The sequence below is a fragment of the Solanum verrucosum genome, unplaced genomic scaffold, assembly GCF_900185275.1.
Source record: "Solanum verrucosum unplaced genomic scaffold, falcon-dt-bn FXZP01000180.1, whole genome shotgun sequence".
NCBI lineage: Eukaryota > Viridiplantae > Streptophyta > Magnoliopsida > Solanales > Solanaceae > Solanum > Solanum verrucosum.
Window position 1 is genome coordinate 2532424 of NW_026020402.1, and position 20444 is coordinate 2552867.

General features: G+C 33.0%; 3 protein-coding genes across 3 annotated transcripts; 2 read left to right on the plus strand and 1 right to left on the minus strand.

Annotated features, from left to right (window-relative positions):
• The first annotated feature begins 6337 nt into the window (after positions 1-6337).
• Positions 6338-8675, plus strand: LOC125840175 (B3 domain-containing transcription factor VRN1-like). The gene is made up of 4 exons (XM_049519137.1): positions 6338-6519; positions 7139-7592; positions 7701-7879; positions 7985-8675. The coding sequence occupies exons 1-4, from the start codon at positions 6412-6414 to the stop codon at positions 8243-8245; spliced, it is 1002 nt and encodes a 333-aa protein (XP_049375094.1). The 5' UTR covers positions 6338-6411; the 3' UTR covers positions 8246-8675.
• A 2426-nt stretch (positions 8676-11101) lies between these two features.
• On the plus strand, positions 11102-15683 carry LOC125840167 (protein root UVB sensitive 4). The gene is made up of 10 exons (XM_049519132.1): positions 11102-11776; positions 12424-12570; positions 12914-13060; positions 13896-13958; positions 14040-14116; positions 14436-14541; positions 14729-14831; positions 14928-15079; positions 15184-15249; positions 15455-15683. The coding sequence occupies exons 1-10, from the start codon at positions 11294-11296 to the stop codon at positions 15659-15661; spliced, it is 1551 nt and encodes a 516-aa protein (XP_049375089.1). The 5' UTR covers positions 11102-11293; the 3' UTR covers positions 15662-15683.
• Positions 15684-16469: 786 nt separating this feature from the next.
• Positions 16470-18812, minus strand: LOC125840143 (uncharacterized). Its single transcript, XM_049519106.1, has 5 exons — positions 18661-18812; positions 18515-18567; positions 17079-17255; positions 16908-16985; positions 16470-16826 (listed from the first exon to the last, which is right to left on the minus strand). Exons 1-5 carry the CDS (start codon positions 18718-18720, stop codon positions 16658-16660), a joined length of 537 nt encoding a protein of 178 aa, XP_049375063.1. The 5' UTR covers positions 18721-18812; the 3' UTR covers positions 16470-16657.
• Positions 18813-20444: the final 1632 nt, after the last annotated feature.

Sequence of the window (20444 nt, forward strand, 5' to 3'; positions counted from 1 at the left end):
TACACATTTTTTACCTTGTAACGAAACTTTTTTTTACCTACATTCGTTGTTTTTTCTCTTTTATTTTTCTATTGACTTTTATTTTCTTCGTCTTTCGTTTTAATTTGATCTCAAATTTAATTCCAAATGTCTTTTATTTAAAATAAGTTAATTTTAAACAGATATCAAAATAAGTGAAGAAAATCAAATAAAACATAAAAAAATCAAAACATTAAAATTAAAGGACACTTTTAAATTATTTTTAAAAAAAACACATATTTTTCTAAAAATAATTAAAAGTGAAAAGATAATAAATTAATTTTTTTTTAAAAAAACTAAAGAGAAAAGAAATTAAAATAAATATTTTACAAAGTAAGAAATAAAAATAATTAAATATATATAAGTGCTAATATCAATAAAAATGTGCACTAACTAATTATAAAGTTGTCAATCAAAAAATGACATGTGTCCAATTTGTACACTCATCACTTGTCTTCAAGAGATTGTGCACACTCTCTATGTCATGTCAACGTTTATGGTGTATTTATTTCATTTCAAATTAGTTTAGGGGATAATAGAACCCTAGTAAAGTTTATGTGTGTTTCTGGAATTTCAGTCATAGTGTAGAGTGTGATACTTCTACCTTATCCCTTTAACTTTTATAACCACAATTTTCATTTAGATAAATCCTAAAAGATATAAAATAGATAGTAATTCACATTTTCAATATAGGAACATACATTATAAAGAGTTTTAAAAAGGGTTGAAATTGAAGATTAATTCGGGCTCAATTGAAAATTCTCTTAAAATGGATTACGGCTTGAATGAGTTGAGATTAAACTCAATTCAAATTATTTTGAGTCCAACCCTAAAATTCTAGGAGTATTGGATGGGATACCTATATTTGGGCTCATTTTATGACACCCCTAATTGGGAGAATAATTTTTGCTTCATTTTTCTCTCCTATATAAAAAAATTAATCACATTAACACTCTGTTTGGATCATTGTTACCAATCGTATTGTATTGAATCGTTACTATACCTACAATGTTTGTTTTGATTGTTACTTAAAATGTAGTGTATTGTATTGTTAAATTTCGTTGTTACATAACAATGAAAAGCCCTATTTTATGGAACAACCGATTTGGTGTGTTCCCATTGTTACTTAATTTCTTTTTCCAATTATATCTTTACATAATATTTCAAAATACTATTTTACCCTTTATCTTATATTATTTAATTCTAGTCAAACCTCCTATTCTAGAATAATTAAGGATATTTTAGTAAATTAATAAATTACAATACAATACGATGCAATCAAACCAAACAATTAAAATGTTATTAAACAACAACAAACAATACAGTCTAGTCAAACATACAATACAGTATAATAGAGTACAATACAATACAATACATTATGAAACAATGGATAACAATGATCCAAACAGAGTGTAAGTGTAGCGTATCGAGTTGGGAATTGAATACCAACCTGTGAAGAAAGGGGTCTAGAAATGATTAAACTTCTTCTTAGCAACAATGAGAATTCAAAATTTAACTTGAAAAGATAAATATTTTGAAATCGTTAAAATTAACGGAGGAAAAAGTATCAAATGTTCTTAAAATAATGAAGAGTACTTGGAAGTAAATTAACATAAAAATACAGTATTAAAAGGATGATACATTAATAATTCTTTCTTTATCAATAATGAAAAAACAAAAAATACTTTTAACCCCTCGTCAACATAAGAACCTCAATTAAAAAGTATACTAACAACTAAAAACAACATTTTTATCAATTCATAGCAATATCAAAATCATGATCAAACTGAAATATATTAATAAGTCACTTTCATAAACACTTTCACGGTCAAATCAAGACATCATGTTATGAGAATGAAATGAAGATATAATGAAAATTAAACTTGTACTCTACCAAATTAAAGTATAGAAAAATGTCGAACACACAATAGTAGAGGAAATTAGAAATGGTTGAATGGCAAATTAACTAATAAATAATCCATAAATAAAGAAGTAGAGAAAATGGTTTTATTTTTTACAAATATGATAAAAGGTACTATTGGGATTAGGGGTGTGCATTCGGTTTGTCGATTTGGATTTGCACTATTCGATTTGGATTTTTTGGTTTTTGGTTTTGAAAAAGTGTAATCCAATCCGATCCAAAATAAATTTGGTTTGATTTGGTTTTCCTCTATTCGATTTGGCTTTTTTCGATTTGGTTATTCGGTTATGTAAATAATTAATAACATAACCAAAAGTGGTAAACTCCAACTTAATTCTAAACCTATATATATATATATATAGAGAGAGAGAGAGAGAGAGAGTGATAATTCGGGTTTTTCGGTTTTCATTTTTTAAAATCCAAAACCAAATCAAAAAACCAAACAAAGTAATTTATTAATTCAAAACCAATCCGAAAAAATAAAAAACCAATCCAAATAAAAATTCGATTTGATTTGGTTTGGTTATTCGGTTTAACCCGAATAGTGCACACCCCTAATTGGGATCCAACTATCCTTGATATTTCTATTATAAATAAGTAAATTATTTATTTCTTGATTTCTATTTCTCACAAATATATAAATACCTTTTACGATAATATGTATATATAATTATTGAAGTTAAACAATTGAATGCACTCCTCTTAGTTACATAATTTAATTATCAAAATAGTAATATTAAAAAATTAGAAGTGTATGTGTGCTTGAATTAAAATATGCTCTTAGTAAATTCTCTTTGATTACCTTATTTGTTATGATTAATTATTACACTAATCACTCTTTAGATTACAAATAAGTGTAAAATAAATTATACTAACATAAAAATTAATTAATTTTTACTAATTAATTAATTTTTATAACTATGTATATAATCAATGGCGGATCTAGGATTTAGAGTCCGTGAGTGCCAAATAGACTTATCGATTAACAATTATAAAAAAAAATAAAAATGTGCCAGCTGTATTTCCTTAGGGCCCGTTTGGCCATGCGATATGGTATCATGATATGGTGTCATGACATAGAATCATGAGATGAAATTGAAGGTTTGTTTGGACATGCGATATGGAATTTTTGTGTTGAATATTTTCTCATAAACATAAAAATCTCATAAGTTGTAAAACTATTAAATAGCCCGAATTGTTTATTCAATCTTATCAAATAAACAAAAAATTATAAAATCGCATAATAAATTATTACAAAGTTATTTGTTCTCCACTTAAGTAATTGTTTCATCTAACTTTAATTTGATAAAAAAAATTGAACATAAATTGTAGTGTACTAGTCTTTAATATAATCCTCCCACATAGTACGGACAACTTCCTCACGTTGAACTTGCATTTCTCGATCATGTGACCGAGAAGACGAACCAACATTGTTACTTTGAGCCATTTGTTGGTCAATATCCTCCGCAACTATATATTCATGTTCATAAACCATAAATATTTCATCACTACTTTGGTATTCTCGCAAATAATTATATAACACTGCATAAGCTATGACAATTTTCACTTGTGTATCAATATCATAATGGGTCATGCCTTGTTTCAGTATTCTAAATCTATTTTTCCAAGCTCCAAAAGTCCGTTCAATCACATTGCGCAAAGATGAATGTCTATAATTAAATAGTTCTTTGGCATTTTGAGGCTCTCTTTCACTTCCTCGGTAATCTTACAAATGATAGTGTAGTCCTTTGTATGGAGCTAAAAATCCTTTTTTGTTTCGAAAACCAGCATCAACAACATAATATTTATCTACCAAAAAACATTTTATAAAGAATTACTAAAAGCATATGTGACGTAAATGAGACAACTTTGTGTAAATAAATAATATTTATTCTAAGGATGTCATTTAAAGTTACCATGTAGCGGAAATGGAACTTGTGACGTTGGTTCAACAAGTGCATTCTCAAGTACTTTACTATCATGTGCAGTACCTTCCCAATCAGCAGCAACAAAGGTAAATTCACAAGCACATAAGACATTTTGTGATGTTCTTCCTTTGCGATTACGATATGTTTGTTGCACCGCTTTAGGAACCTCCCCTTTTATATATGTTCCATCAATCGCACCAACACAATCCTACCAAATAAAAAATACATCAATATTAGTTTAGTGAACATAAAATAAATTGGAAGCATTATAGAATGCACTTCATAAAAATAATGTTTGTAAGAGTAATAAAAATAGTGCTTCCAAGACAATGCAAAATCATAAAATAAATATTATCTCTTTAAACAAAGTTGATAGGAAATATGTAACTAAATACTAATAACTTACACATAAAATATAAATGTTCACTTATGAAGGCCATAAAATAAATTTATTAATGTGATTGAAATTCTACCTTAAACCAAGGCCAAAATCGAGTATTATGTCGAATTTTGGAATGTACACTAGTCATATTTTTTGGTTGTATAAATGTTGGTGCCATCTTGCTAATTGCCTCGGCAACTATTTTAACATGCCGGCTAAATGTTTCAAGCGAATGTTGAAAAGTTTCACAATCGTGAGGTGTGAGTTAAAGTGACTATATGTTGGTGAGAATAATAATTTTATGTCGGTGAGAATAATAAATTTTAAAAAGTAATGATGTGATTATAAATTTTATTTACATATAAAACAAATGGTTAGTAGATATAAATGTGGAGTTGTTTTAACAAAATATAAACTCATGGGTCAATTATTGTATTAAAATATCTCAAATCATGATATGGAATCACCATATAATTCTATATCATGGTTTTTGGAGAATATGGTATCACCTCTCATGATACGGAATCATGAGATGGAATCAGCATAAAATTGCATGTCCAAACGTTGATTCCATCTCACGATACCATATTGTGATATGGTATATCACATGGCCAAATGCCTACTTAAAAAAAGCGTGCTTGGAGCCTTTTTTTTTCTTAAAAAACGTCTGCAGCAAATTTCTCAAAAAAATAGGTACAAATGGGTTTCGAACCTGCAACATCAGCCTTCTAAAGTTGCCCTCCTACCGTGGCACCACAAGCCAGTTTTGTTCTCTGGGTGACACGCTTTATATTTATATAAATATTATATATATATATATATACCTATGTATATATATAGAGTTTCCGTCGAAGTTCGGTGATGGCGTGGCACCCCCACACCCCTTCATAGATCCGCCCCTATATATAATAACATATTTTTTAAATTATAAATTTCAAAAAATTCCACGTGTACAGTAAATTGATTAACCTTAAATGAAACGAAGTGAACACTCAAAAAAAAATCTTAAAATGAGTTCATTTAAGGTTGCTACACTCGTAATTCAAAGTAGACGTCTTAAAAAAAAAAAATCAAACCAATAAAAATTACTCTAAGATCATATATAGAACTATGTGAAGTGCCACGCATAAGCTCTGTTTATTCATATATTTTAAAGTTAGAAATTTGAAAATTTACATTTTTAAAATTTAAAGTTGTATTTTTAGATATGCATTTTAATATTTTGAAACATGAAAAAAAATTAGAAGAAAGATTTTTCAAAATTTGATACAAAATATATAGGCATAATACATTAATATGTTTGTTAACTTGATTTCAACTGACATTTATTTCCTTTGGTGTATGCAAGGAGACACTTAAACTTGTATAAAATTATACAAGTGGACACATACGTCCTATGTGACATAATATACGTAGGTTGCCACATACAACAAAAAATTGTCACATGGGAGATCACATAGGACGCATGTGTCTATTGGTTCAATTTTATATAAATTTAAGTACCTACTTGTGCACAGTCAAAATTGGAGGACATAAATGACAGTTGAAGTCAAAGTTAAAGGGCATATTTATGTATTATGCCAAACTAAGGGATAAGACACAAGTACCCCTTAGACTATGATCAAAATCTTAGAGACACGCTTTTACTAAACTAAGGTTCTATGATCCCTTCACCCCCACCCAAACTCATGTTTTTTGTAATTTTGTACACATGTTGTCTTACACGACACACTATGTGACTCCACTTAGTAGAGGCGCGTGAGAGATGTTTGGAGGTCATGTACACTAAAAAGGTATACAAAATCATTAAAAATTTGGATTCGGGATAATAAAACTTTAGTTTAGTTAAAGTGTGTCTCTGAATTTCGATCATAGTCTAGGAATTACCATTTCTTCATTCAATTATTTTCTTAGATTTACCTTTTTGCCTCGTAAGTCACATAATTGGTTTGTCCAATAAAAATTTCCCACAATTTGCACAGAATCTATTTATTTTTAAAAAATATGGAATAGTTGTATAATTTTTTTGGGGGGTCTCACAATAGGTGGAAAAGTTCATATAGGCTTTGCTGGGCGACCCTGATAGAAAAATTAGAAAATCCCAAAGAGACTGATAAAACGTACTTATATGCTTACTAAGCTACTGCTGCCCATCCGCAGTCATGGTAAACAAGTTCCGCAAGCAAATTGGTGAAGTCTCTTCCATTTCTAACATTTCTCAACCCAAATTCTGCAAGATCATTTTTAGCCCACATGAATTATGCCGTCTCGTAAGTACTTTCTTCCCCATTTTCCTTCTTTAATTTCTCCTGGATTCCCAATTTTATCTTACTGCAACTCTATTTTCCCTCCTCGTTAGTTGTGCATTTGAATTGAACGATTAGTAATCTAATTCAATGAGAATTTGTTAATAAAATTGGCATAATACATTAATATATCCTTTAACTTGATCTAAGCTGACATTTATGCCCTCCAACTTTGGGCATACCTAGACCGTTAAACTTGTATAAAGTCGAACAAATAGACAGACAGGTGTACGTAGGATGATGTGTAGGACGTGTGTGTCTATGTCACGTAGGATGTTGTGTAGGATGGGCATTGCCATGTAAGACGTGTGTCTGTTTGTGCACACCCAAAATTAGAGCACATAGATGTTAAAGGACTTGTATTATGCCAATTCAATTTGGAGGCTTGGAGGTAAGAAATGAATCTTTGCTTTTTTATTCAAGAGCAGAAGCTAGCTAATGAGGTAAGAAATGTGCAAGGCCTACAGCTCATTCTCTCAATCAACGTAGGACAATTTTATGTAGGTCGAATAAAAATACTGTGTGCGTAGGTGTCTATTGCCAATTATGTATGAAACTGAATTCAGATTTCCTTTGAACACAGAGGATTCCAAAAGGATTTGCCAGCAGATATTGCAAGAACATCTTAAACCCTGTGTATCTTGAGGTTCCCAGTGGAGAAGTATGGGAGGTTGAACTGGAACATTCTGAAGGCCACATTTGGCTAGCTGAAGGCTGGAAGGATTTCAGCGACTATTACTCAATAAGACGCGGGAACTTTTTTATGTTCGGATACAATGCTCGTTCTCATTTTAATGTCACTATATTTGATTTTAGTGCAGCAGAAATTGAATATCCACCAGCAGAGATTGAGTCGGATGATTCTATAGATATTTCGGATGTGGTTGAGCATTCTTCCGAATATCTGAGCTATGACCCCGTAGTGCAGGAGAGAAAAAGAATAAGACAAGAAGGGGAAGAAGAGGATGATATTCCAGTTGAACATCAAACTAATGTAATCGATGAAGAAGAGTTTCAAGGGAATGTAGTTTCACTAGGTAAGAAAACATCTTATCTGGTTTATTAGCTATGAACAGAATGAAATCAGGCATCTTGTTACATTATAATTTAATAGTAATACATTGCTTTTGAATGTCTGTTTCAAGTAATAAGTGAAGATTGCGAGGAGCACGAACAACAATCCAACATTGTTACCAGTAAGAGAAAGGCAGAGAGGGATGAAGGGATAGCTGATAACTATCAAAGAGCAAAAGCTTTTAAATCTAAGAATCCATTCATTGTATCTTTTATGCATCCATCGTATGTCTCGAAACCACATGCTCTGGTAAACTATCAAACTTTGTAGAATGCCTGATGCCCGACCCTTTTTAATTCATTGCATTCATATGCACAACCTTAAACTCAATTTATGATTTACCTCTTTTGGCAGTACATTCCGTTGAAATTTGCTAGGATGTATTTCATGGGGAACAGTGGCAATTTAGTGTTGCGTGTTCCAGGGAAAGGATCTTGGCCTGTCAAATGCATTATGCTAAGGAAAGATGCTAAAGTTACTTGTGGTTGGAAGGCGTTCGTTCTGGACAATAAGTTAAAATATGGTGATGTTTGTGTCCTTGAAGTAATTAATGACACTAAGCTTTCCTTGATAGATGTCACCATATTTCCAGGGATTTCTGATGGTACAAACTGAGTCTATCAATGCTGAGGCTTTTGGTTCCATGTTCTCAACACATAGATACATCCTATCAAAGAGCAACAGCTTTTACATCTGAAAATCGGTTCTTCAACACATAGATCCATTCTATTTGCCTTTTGTAAGTTCCTGCCTTTCGCAAAGGGGAGTCCTCCTCCCATTAAATTAGAGAAATTTCGCCCAAAGCATGTAAAACCTTAGAGTTTTTTATTTTGTAATATTAGCTTCTTGTATGGAGGGTTTTTGTCATGAACTTCTTGTGTAGAGTTGAGTATGTTCAACTGTGACTATGTATGAGGTGGTAAATCAATGTGTCTCCCTTACTTCATGTACTCTTTGGATATTAATGTTCGAAGTAAGGATCAAAGCCCAACCCCCGGCATGATGCCATTTGAAATAAAAGAACCTTTTTGATGGTTGACCTCGATGATTTTCAATATCTTGGATTCTACATAAACATATGAATGGTCGATTTGATTCTGAATTGCATTAATGAAGACCAGAAAACACATTTTGGATATAATATGGAGATACCTAGTTGTACATAGAGTTACTTGTTTGTGAAATATATTCACTCATGAGGAGAAAAAGGAGCAAAATAGGAACATAAATTTATTGGAGTGCCAGTGATATTCCTCGACTGGTGCATGCTAGCAGGCATGACTTTTTGTCATCTGCAACAGGCTCAATAAGCTTAGATCTCACAGCCCAAAGATCAAACTTTTTGAGGCTAATGAAGGAAATAGCAACAGATGGTGTCGTGGCCAGCTTGCTCACACCCCAACTAACTCCATGGAGTATCTACTATCTCCCATCAACAGAAGTAGTATCAGGTAACTTTGTCCACCAATGCTTAGACAGTTTCATACGCAGTGAATTTGTGTCTGTAGAAAGTGTCCTGATTTGAGATTTTGGACTACTTTCATTGTAACCTGAGGTTTCTATAAATGGATGTTCTCATCCACAACACCAGTACACAACATGGAAACATCTAACCAACTGGTCCTTCATGTGAGGTGATACTCAAATGAATTGTCTTGATTTCTTTTGTTCATATACGTTTCTACCATTCTTTTGGGGAGCTTCTGTATGCAGATATATCGAGCAGGCACCTAAATTAGCTCAAAGTCGAACTTGGTTACAGAATGTAGTTTGATTATCTTGGATAAAACTATCAACAGGATTGCTTTAACCAACAACTATGTTTATGTCACTGCATCCAAGGGTTGTAACCTGGTGTTCAATGAAGTGGGTTGAGCACCCTGTTCTAGCCTTGGTGGACAAAATTACTTGGTATCTATTGCTAGTGGGATGTGGCTTGTATCCTGTGGAATTAGTTGAGGTGTGTGCAAGCTGACCCAGACAACACAACTATCGTGAAAAAAAGGTATGTTTATGCCACTGTTTCAAATAACTTCAAAAGCAATAGTGAAGGGAAGGTGTCTTATAGCACGCACAAGTAAAAATGATGGTTACAACCATATATCTCTTCAATCTTTGTCTGTTGTAAGAAACAAAACTTCAACTTATGAACCCTTGGTGAGCTGTAAAATGCATTCTTGGAACAGCAAATGCTGAGCTCCGGTTGGAAGGAGTTTGTGCCGGAGAATAACCTAAAAATAGGTGATGTTTTGTGCCTTTGAATAATTTGGAAAAACATCTCATCTTTCTTGCTTCAGGTTCCCTTCTCTTTTCATCATAGCCCTATCTTTTCCCCCCTTCAGGATCGAACATCAATTGCAACGATTCGGTAGATGGCTCATTGGAAATTGGGATAGATGTAGATGAACAACACCTATCTTTATCTCTGCTTCATCTGCAACAGATACTTTTCTTACTCATCTTCTTCTGTTCACTACCCGTATTGGATTTCTCATAGACCTTTAATTTGGAGGAACAAAGGAGGTTGTAACTAGGTTCTTATTGGAAGTTTGGTTGGATATATGAATAAAAAATTAGTATATTTAAAATGTGTTTACTAAAGGGAGTAAAAGTTTGTATGCTATGGGAGGTTGTTGTTTTTTTGTTTTGTTTTTTCATTTTTCATTGTTCTAATTAATGCATATATCTGCATAATAAGTAGACTCACACTTAACTTGTGCATGCACTATTATGTAGATAGCAAACTTGAAACAATAAGAATGAAATAAATGAAAGACCAAATAAGGATTAAACTTGAAGCAGAGGGATTAAATTTGGATTCCTCTTTGGCATAATAATTCCTTCATCAAAAATGGGGTTAAAAATAAATGATGTGTTTTGTGATATAACATCAATTTATTAGAGAACAAGTTAGTAAATGAGTCAAGTGACCCATCAAATTCCAAAATATGTATGGGCTAAGCCGCAAGCACAATAATTTCCTACGCTATATAAATTGTTAAGATACTAAAGTATTTTTTTTATTATTTTAATTCTTTATTTTTTCAGTGTAATTGTATGAGCCTTTCAAATTGGTTGGTTTACAATTTTGGTCCTTAGAAATCAAAATTATATCCAACAGGACATAAATTATTTAAGAGCATAAAGTATAACTTGTGAGATATTATGATGTAAAAATATAAATTTATGCTCATTGAAACGAATATTTGTCTTAAAAATAAAAAATTAAGCTAGCATTTCATCATAGATTTTGAAAATCTATCTTTAAATATTTATTCGTCATAAAATCTTATCAAACATTGAAATCTATCTTCAATTACTTTTTTAAAATTTTCACTCACAAATCCTTAAAAATATTTAAAAATTTATCTTCAGATATTTATTCGTCATAATTTCAATTTTCAATCTCATAGTCTATAATTTAACCGGAGGTATTTTTAATTTTTGGTCATCTAGGTTTCGGACACTAATATTTTCCCTCTAGTTTTAAGAAAAAGTCTCTTTATCAGGAATAGAGGAATATCTACGTAGTAGTGAACCCTGTTATTTCCCGGCGGAAAAGTAAATTGCCGCCGTCGCCGTCGCCGTATTCCGTCTTCAACTTCGTCTTCATCTTCTCCAGAACAAGTCAAGAGAATCAGAAACCTCAAAAAGCAAAATTTCATGCAATCCAATTTGTACCCATCAACCCACACCCGTTGTTGTTTCTCATGGAACTCAGACAAACCCCAAATCCCCACACCCAAAATCCTCAAACACAAGCTCAAAACTTCTATTATTTCCCCAGCTGTATCTACTTCTCTGAAAACTTCATTAAATTTTGGAGAAGAAAAGTTTAATAAGCAACAAGAAGAAACTACTCTGCCTTTTTATCTTCCAGTCTCTGTTCGCAAATCAGATAGTCATTCTAGGTATATTTGGGATGGGAAAGACTTGAAGTTGGTATCTGTTGACGGAAATTCTTTTTCTATATCCGATTTCGACTCTAATTTTGAAGATACAGTTCATAAGTTGGTCAGAATTTGTGTTTCGGCAATCAGAAATTTCTTTCTTCCGAGGGAAGTTAGTCGTAATTACCTTGAATACGTGAAGTGGAAGTTTGTTCATCGTGTTTCCAGTTCTGCTCTCCAAGTTCTGGCGACCCAGGTACACTTATTTTTTTGGTAAATTACTGTTATACAACAAAGTTTAGATTTTGATGTTGAATTTTCATATTTCAGCTATTTAACTAGTTAATATTTGGTATTCAATCTTCATATTCTGGTTATTGAACTTGTAAATTGTTGTATACGGTGAAAGTTTCAATCTTTGTTTCAGCTACCAAACTTGTAAATTATTTGTATGCTAGGTATTAAAGTTGGGATTTTGATGTTGAATCTTCATATTTCGACTCTCAAACTTCTAAAATTGTTGGTGAATGGTAACAATTTAAGATTCTGATTTTGCATATTCATATCTCAGCTATTGAACTTGTAAAACGTGTTTATTAATATATGGTGAACAGTTCAAATTTTAGACTTTTAGTGTTGAGTTTGGATTCTTCCGTCGGAGCTCATGATGTTTGTTTAGAGACACTGGTGTAATTAGTCATTATGATCTTTATATGGGGAATTAACCATTTTGTAGTTCACCTGTGGAATTACTCTTGATGATCTTTATGAAGGTACCAGTAGTTTACTTCATATTTGTGTGCCTGCACAATGGGAGTTAGTATCTAAGGTGCACATCACTCAAATTCCTTCATTGACAATGGCTTGTGTAATCGGTTGTATTTTGCGAATGACAATGTACAGGCTATGTTACGGGCAATTGGAATTGGGAACTCCCGTTCACTTCCATTGGCTGCTGCACTAAATTGGGTCCTGAAGGATGGTCTTGGACGGTTGTGCAGGTGCATCTACACTGCTAGCCTAGCATCTTCTTTTGATACCAATCTTAAGGTATAGCTTTCTAACATAAAACAACAGAGAATAGTTCTATTTCAAAAAAAAACATAAAACAACAGAGAATAGTTTGTGCAACTCATCTTATAAAGCTTATTTTACTGATTTTTGATAGTCAAAATTCATTTTTGTCCAAAGGGCGGGTCACAGACGGATTTCTCGGTTATCAAAAAAAAAAAATCATTTTTATCTTTTGGAAAATGATGCTTATATATCTTCTCTAAAAATGTTGACTTGTACACCAGAAAGATTGCCAGCTTTTAAAGCAAGATTACCTCAAGAGACTATGTAAAAGTTTCATCTGTTTGTTTCTTAATTTGTTTTATGGGGTTGGCTGCAGAGAGTAAGGTTCTGTACATCAGTTCTCTTCAGTTTGAGCATTGGAGTTGAATTGTTGACTCCTGTATTCCCACAATACTTTTTGATGCTTGCATCAATTGCCAACATTGCCAAGCAAATAAGCCTTGCGTGTTACCTAGCAACTAGTGTAAGTCTCAGCTACAAAACATATGATGTTTTATATTTATATGCATGTGTAACACTTTTGGGATCTGATCTCAAATTCTCCAGCTTTAGCTCTTTGTTATGATACTTGTTAGATGTGAGTTAGTTATTTTGGCTGCAAATGATACCTTTTCCCTTATCTTGCCATTTAGCTGTTTACCATGTTTTATTTCCCTTTATAGTTTCTAACAATTCCACTGCAATTTGACATCTAAATTGATTTCTTCAAAATTTTGTTATGTAGAGAGCTATTAAGATGTGAAGTGCCTTTGGCATATTCAAAATAGTAGGCTAATAAATATATGCACTTGTGAGGCTTTGAATTTCTACTGTGAGGTCCCAGGTTAACTATGGCATAATAAAGCTGACACACTTAATTTTGTCACTTGGTTGAATTGCTTTCTGAAAGTGAAATTAGTTGAAGTTGAGTACTCTAGCCTTCTAATTGCTTCTGCTAATGACCAATTCACTTTCACAAGTCCTAGAGATCTGAGAGAAAAAATATGTCTTCTGGATTTAAGCGTTTTTAGAATATCTGTAACAGCTGGAAGAGAATTGATGCAATTATACCTTGAGTTTCTCCTCTAACATGCAAGTGAAATATGAAATTATCAGGGAGTAACTGCTTGTTTTTGCCAGTTTATTTGGAAAATGGCTATGTTCAGTAATTGACTAATTGTAGTTCGCTTAAATAGCCAAATCGCATGTTAAATTTTTAGTGATATGAATAAGCACAGGTGTCTTCTGGATTTATCAGTAACATTAACAAATTTGAGATAGAATTTCTGTTTGAGAATTTATTGTTGACACATCAACAGACTGCTGTTCATAGAAGCTTTGCAGTTGCTGATAACCTAGGCGAGGTTTCTGCAAAAGGACAGGTTCTCTACAATATTTCATCATGTCATGCTGGATTCTTATTAGTTTCACACTTCCAATCTGACTGTTCGTTTATGTTTCAGATTCAAACAGTCTGCTTTGATAATCTTGGTCTCACACTTGCTGCAACCCTGAACATACTGTCTGCTAACAATCCAAGGTTTGTTTGTTTTCCAACTTGAATTTCTGAAGTGTCAGCTTTTATCTACATTTTGAAATGATAAAGAGATTCTTTGCATTTGCCTCTATGAACCTATCCATTTGGTCTATCTTGTTGTGCTTGAAGTGGAACAGTTTATACAACTCGGGTCTCACTATTTCCTTATCACACTGTAATATGAGAAGTGAACATGTGATTTATATCTTCCACCATTTCCTTATACAATAAGATCCTAAAAGCAAGAATTGGTCGACCCATTTTTGTGCTGCTTCTGGTAATCCCTGTAATGTAGATTTCTGACTTCTGAATGATATAAAAGATTGCAAGCAGGTCTAATATATGTGATGTACCCAGTCTTCTCGGTGCTTGACCTTTTTGGTATTTATCAAGGACTAAAGCATGTGCATCTGCAGACATTAACTAAGGTTGGCCCTCGTTCTCTACTGAAAGAATTTGTATTCAAGTTGAATTATACTCCCTTTTTTTGGCTACTAAACTTGGGTTATATTTTCTTTAAGGAGAAGAAATATGTGATATGACAGTCTTTATTGAGTGAACGTTAATCATCTTTACGTGTTGATTCGGATATCACTCCTTTTACATTAATTCTAGGATAGGCTTAAAATCATTATAAGCACATGGATTCAACAAGGATTTGTCCCATCACCTGAAGAGGTGAGTAAACAGGAGGGTATTGGCTTATCTTGGAGCAGAGGTAATTTTTAATTTGCATTTTACCGTAACAAGGCCTTGTTGCTTGGTTAACCGCTACATCATTAGTAGAGAAACATTCTTAATCAGCTTTAATCAGGCAGAGAGCCGTGGTCTATCAGAATTGGTTGCTTAAATCCTAGACGTTGCACAGCAAAGCTATCTGCGATGACGATGCAATCTTTGAATAGTGAAGACTTCTATTTCTTGAGCCCAGAGAGTTTGACCAGTGAATTGGAAAGGAACCAGGAGGTATGTATAGCCAAAAAGTAAAAGAGAGTTTTAATCAGGGACAGGCAAGCTGTTACTCTTCTGAATGTGTTTCTTAAGCAGTTCTTCTTGCTTTGCTATTACAGTATGGTGTCCTACTTTCTCTGCGGGAAGGGGCAGACACTATAGCTGTGATCAGGGGCATATTGCATGTAAGATATTGTATACATCTCTTCTCATAGTAATGACTTCATCAAGTAGTAATTTGGAACTGATGATTTTCCTTTGCAAATGAACTGAGAGATACTGGTAAACCAATAGTTTTACTTCAAATAACATATCTAGCAATGCTTGTTCTTGCTGAGCTCTTTATAATGGTTAGTTTTCTTTATAATAAACTATTCTGGTGATTGACAGGCAAGTTACGTCTGCAAGGGTATAGAAACTTGTGGTAGTTCTAGTGCAGTTCTCAAGCAATGGTTTAACCTGGTTGAAGATGGCAAGAGATTAACAGTACAAAACTTGAGTTTCTTGTATGAGCAAATGTTGTCTTTGGGTTGGGCATGTAAGAATATTCTGTTGAGCACGCAGGAGCAAGCCCGCTATAGTTTTATAACTGAGTAAGCATATATCTACCTACTTCCGGTTAAGGGTCAAAGAAACCAAGACAAGGAGATTTTGTCTTTATGTCCTTGTATTTGTATGTAATCAAAACTTTGGGCATCAAAAAGAGATTCCTTATACATCTGTGAGTACTGGCTGCATAAAGAGAGCAGCAAGTGTTGTACAAATTTTGAGTAGCTTTCTTGTCTTGTAGATTAACCGATTGGGGTTAAAACTGTTATCCAACAGACTATTGTTTCCTCATTCATCCATTTTGTCTAAAAGGTTTTGTAATCATCTCATCTAAGAGCTTGATAAACATTTTATTTATGAATATATGTGCTCCATATAAGCGAGTCAGATTATTTTTTCATGCCAATCTAGTGGAGATCTTTAAGACATTGTCTAGCATAAGATTGGAATTCAACTTTTGATACTACATTGAATTAGCAGTGATCAAAATTCAGTAGATATATAACTTGGAACTCTTTTCTCAGCTCTCTAGATACTCCAATGTATGGCACTGAATTGGAACTTCGAACAATATTAAAGAGGAGGGGAAGAGAAAATGAGGAATGAGATTAAAAGGTGAAAAATTGAACCCTCACAAGGCAACCAACTTAGATTTTGGAAGTCAATTTGCCTAGCACCAACCGAGAATATCGCAAGTTTAAAAAAATTGGTTGTCATTTCTCAAACCTTAGCAAACTTGTATAACAGATTAGAGGAATATCATGATCATTAGAAGCAATTCATAATCTTGTGCAACCACTTAATGATTCAACACTTGACAATGAGACTGTTGCAGTATAAACAGCTCAGTAGTTCCTACCCACAAGTATCAATAAAATTGCAATATACCATCAAAAAGTTGTTACATTGTTTTGTTTTTTTGGTTTACCCATCAGTGTCCAAAACCAGCTCGCCATTTAACACCTCTACCAGCATATTTCCCATTATAGCAAGCAATACCACATTGACATCAGCCCGAGCTAAAATCTTCAAATTCATCACCTATCATTTGGTACGTAGCAAGCCAGATGTACATAGGAGCCGTAATGCTTGACTGGAATTGTTCAGAACAGCTGATGATCTTGACACCTGCATCTTGCGTTTCTTCAAGAATGCCAGCGAGCTCTCTAAGCACGGAGGAGGTGGAAGATCCTTCAAAATAACTGGTCCAGACCTGTAGCAAACATACAGTGAGTAAATAAGAGCGAGTTATCAATATCATATTAATTAAACAAGAAGAGAGCATGATGCTCACCCAGATCTCTTGGATCTTTTCTTTTTAGATGTAGGCTGCTTCTCATGTTCTTCCTCCGAGTCTGACGAGAAAACTTTCCTGCACACAATTGAGTACCGTTTTTCAAGAATTGAGAAGAGTATGAGAAGACCGGAACTACCAATAAACCAAGAAATGCAACAACTAACTTACTTCTCACGAGCTGCAAGAATTTTTACAATCTCATCAGGCAGCATCCCTCTATTGTCCTTTGACTCCTGGGCATTTTCAGGTTCTTTTGTGTCTTCAATGCTTTCATCATTTTGTGTAGGTCGTGGAGTTAACTTTTGAGCCCATTGTCTACGACGTTCCTTCCTTTCCCGAACAACTCTACAACAGAGCAGTCATTTCATGACTAATGATGCAACGGCCATAAGTTGCTCACGTTTTGCAATTAAAGGCTATAATCCCCGGGATAAAACTACCAAATCAAACATGTCGAATTTTCCACTAATATCCCCAAATGAATAAAAGTTCACAGGTAGCTTACATTAGTTTTTGGGACTTAGATAATGGATCATCTTTAATGTTATAAATAACAGGATCAAAGGACCATAAACAAATCGAAGTTGACATCTAGATTAGGCTCTTAGAAGAACTAAGAGGACCTGCATGGCAAATAGAAGAACTTTCATATTTCCTTGAACCTAATACTGATTAGGCTCTTACATGTATCCTCCAAACCAACTGAGCAAACCAGTTTGTAAGGACAAAACATTTCTAGACTAGAACACATATACCTGAATATCAAGCCTACGACAACACAGTGATATAATACTTGTTTACTTCTCAATTTACGAAAAACTCTTAACTTTCTCCTTTTTCTCCCGTCACGATGCTTTTAAACAGGAGTTCAAATCTCGGTGGAATCTTTACTTTAAAATAAAAAAACTTTTGTACAGAAATGCAACTTTCTCCAATTCAAACCTTAAGAGCTATGAAGTAAATAGCTTCCTTAACAATTAAACTAATTCACTACTGATCACCAGATAAATTGAGCAATTATGCCAGAATCCAACAAACACATTAACCTTAGTATGAAAAAATGAAATGCCATGTTGAATTTCAAAATTGGCAGAAAAAAAGTGAACTCCCAGAACACCCTTGGGTGTGGCCTAGTGGTCAATGAAGTGGTTGAGAACCATGTGGCCTCAAGTTCTATTCTCATCGGAGACAAAAAAACACTAGGTGATTCTTCCTATCTATCTTAGCCCTGATGGACAGAGTGATCTAGTACTTGTTGCTTGCTGGTGGGAGGTGACAGGTATACCTTAGAATTAGTGGAGGTGCGGGAAAACTGGCCCGCGGTTATCGAAAGAAAAAAAAGTGATCTCCCATCTTCTCAAAGATACAAGCTTTCAAATTAAAACTGAGAATGATCCATGATTTTAAGTCAGAGAGCGCACTTGCATCCACTACAAAGCAGGATATCAAACAAAGTTCAAGTATTTATCATACTCGGATGGCTAATAAATAAACTAGTGCTAAACTAGCATTACAGAAACCTTAAAAGAGCTGAATTTTTAGCTTCCAATTACCTTCCCTCGAAACAAAACAAAAAATCAAATCAAATTATGAAGAAAGCATACCTAGCCTTATGTTGTCTTTCAACTTTTGTAATCTCCTCATTGTTTTGAATTCCCTGCAATGAAAACCAATTAGCTCAACTTCTTCGACTACATCTGCTATCGCAAAAGACAGTAATTTTGATAAGAGATTTCAGAGTTAAACAAACCTGTACGGAAGTTAGTTCTTCCGGCGCATCGGAATCACTATCATCTCCTCTTCCCGACATATCGCTTGAGCAAAGTATCGCACTTAGGCAGAGGGTTTTAGGGCTAGGGTTTTGGAGCACAAGTAAAGGAGTGAGTTAGTGTACTTGTGAAATAAATTTTCGGGTTACCCCAATTTTAGCCCAAATGTTAAAAACATCTCATACTTTAGTTTGGTTCGAAAATCAGTTATGATGTGTGATTAATTATGTTGAATAGTTCCTTGATTTGCTACACTAAAAATAATATGTGTTGCGTAATTTTTAAGAATAAATTATTTGTATATAAAAAATACTCACAAGAGGATGTGAAAACTGAAAAGTAAGGTATACAAAGGGTTTGATAGGTAATTTTGTCATTTTAACTATTTTATTTGAGAAATATGATCCCAAAATAATTATTTCACTCGGAGGCAATGATAACTTATCCAGTACTAAGTAGGCGTTTGGAGATGTGATTTCACGTTGATTTCATATCGTGAGATGAAGTTTCAAATTCTCAAAAGAGCATAATTTGAGAATTTCAAATCATAATTTGAGGCTTTTATAAGTACAAAAATTGTCCTACAAGTTTATATTTTATAAAAACAGCCCATATTTATATCTACTAACACTTTATTTCATATGTAAATAAAATTTATATTTCTTATTACTTTTTAAATCATTTATATTCATATAACGATTATTCTCATCAACATAAAATTTATTATTATTTCAAATCAATTCCTTCTTTTCCATTTATATTCACCAAATTCTTTATTTCTGATCAAATTTATTTACCAACCAAATTGACCAACAAATGGCACAAAGCAACAATGTTGGTTCGTTTCTCGGTCATATGATTGAGAAATGCAAGTTCAAGTGAGAAGATTGTCTATATTACGTGGGGGGGGGGGGGGGTGTATTAAAAGCTAGTACACTACAACTTATGTTCAAATTTATTTTTTTATTGAATTAAAGTTTAATCAATAAATGTTGTATTTTTTTTTAGTTCTATGATAGTATATTATATGATTTTATAAACTTTTGCTTATTTGGTATGATTGTATAAAGAATTGGAACAATTTTAATAGTTTTACAACTTATGAATTTTATGTTTGTGAGAAAATATATAACATAAAAATCCAAATTGCATGTTCATACAAAACTTTAACTTCATCTCATAATTTCATATCATGATTTTATATTATGTGATTTTATAAACTTTTGCTTATTTGGTAAGATTGTATAAAGAACTGGAACAATTTTAATAGTTTTTATAACTTATGGTGATTTTATGTTTATGAGAAAATATACAACATAAAAAGTTCAAATTGCATGTCCATACAAAACTTCCACTTCATCTCATAATTTAATATCATGATTTCATATCACATGACCAAACGAACCCTACGTATTAATTATGGGATAAGTTATCCCAAACTTTATAACCAAACAAGATATTAGTAAGAGGTACTAAAAAAAATCTTTTTCTCCCTTTTAGTTTTGGTACCTGAACTAGCTTCGTTCATCTCAAGTTCTCAACTATTCCACATTGGTACCTCCCACCAGAACAATTATTGAGCGACTACCAATGGTTTAGTAGATAGGAAAAAATACTTTCTTTTGAATCGCAAGATTTATTGTAATGAGAAATTTATATCATTCTTTCTTAAATCGCCGTAATTCTAATTGATCCTATAATTTGAAATTTAGACAAACTCAAGCCAAACACAAAATTTCACACAAGGTAGTGTTTGATTAGCCAT

What these genes read in the sequence shown, in the direction of transcription:
- LOC125840175 (XM_049519137.1), top strand. Translation starts at nt 6,412, where the DNA reads ATGGTAAACAAGTTCCGCAAGCAAATTGGTGAAGTCTCTTCCATTTCT. An exon ending in CACATGAATTATGCCGTCTC is followed by an intron (nt 6,520 to 7,138) that starts GTAAGTACTTTC and finishes CTTTGAACACAG; the next exon opens with AGGATTCCAAAAGGATTTGC. An exon ending in AGGGAATGTAGTTTCACTAG is followed by an intron (nt 7,593 to 7,700) that starts GTAAGAAAACAT and finishes GTCTGTTTCAAG; the next exon opens with TAATAAGTGAAGATTGCGAG.
- LOC125840167 (XM_049519132.1), top strand. Translation starts at nt 11,294, where the DNA reads ATGCAATCCAATTTGTACCCATCAACCCACACCCGTTGTTGTTTCTCA. An exon ending in CGTGTTACCTAGCAACTAGT is followed by an intron (nt 13,061 to 13,895) that starts GTAAGTCTCAGC and finishes ACACATCAACAG; the next exon opens with ACTGCTGTTCATAGAAGCTT. An exon ending in AGGTTTCTGCAAAAGGACAG is followed by an intron (nt 13,959 to 14,039) that starts GTTCTCTACAAT and finishes TTTATGTTTCAG; the next exon opens with ATTCAAACAGTCTGCTTTGA.
- LOC125840143 (XM_049519106.1), bottom strand. Translation starts at nt 18,720, where the DNA reads ATGTCGGGAAGAGGAGATGATAGTGATTCCGATGCGCCGGAAGAACTA. An exon ending in GAAAGACAACATAAGGCTAG is followed by an intron (nt 17,256 to 18,514) that starts GTATGCTTTCTT and finishes GCTCTGTTGTAG; the next exon opens with AGTTGTTCGGGAAAGGAAGG. An exon ending in AAAAGATCCAAGAGATCTGG is followed by an intron (nt 16,827 to 16,907) that starts GTGAGCATCATG and finishes TGTTTGCTACAG; the next exon opens with GTCTGGACCAGTTATTTTGA.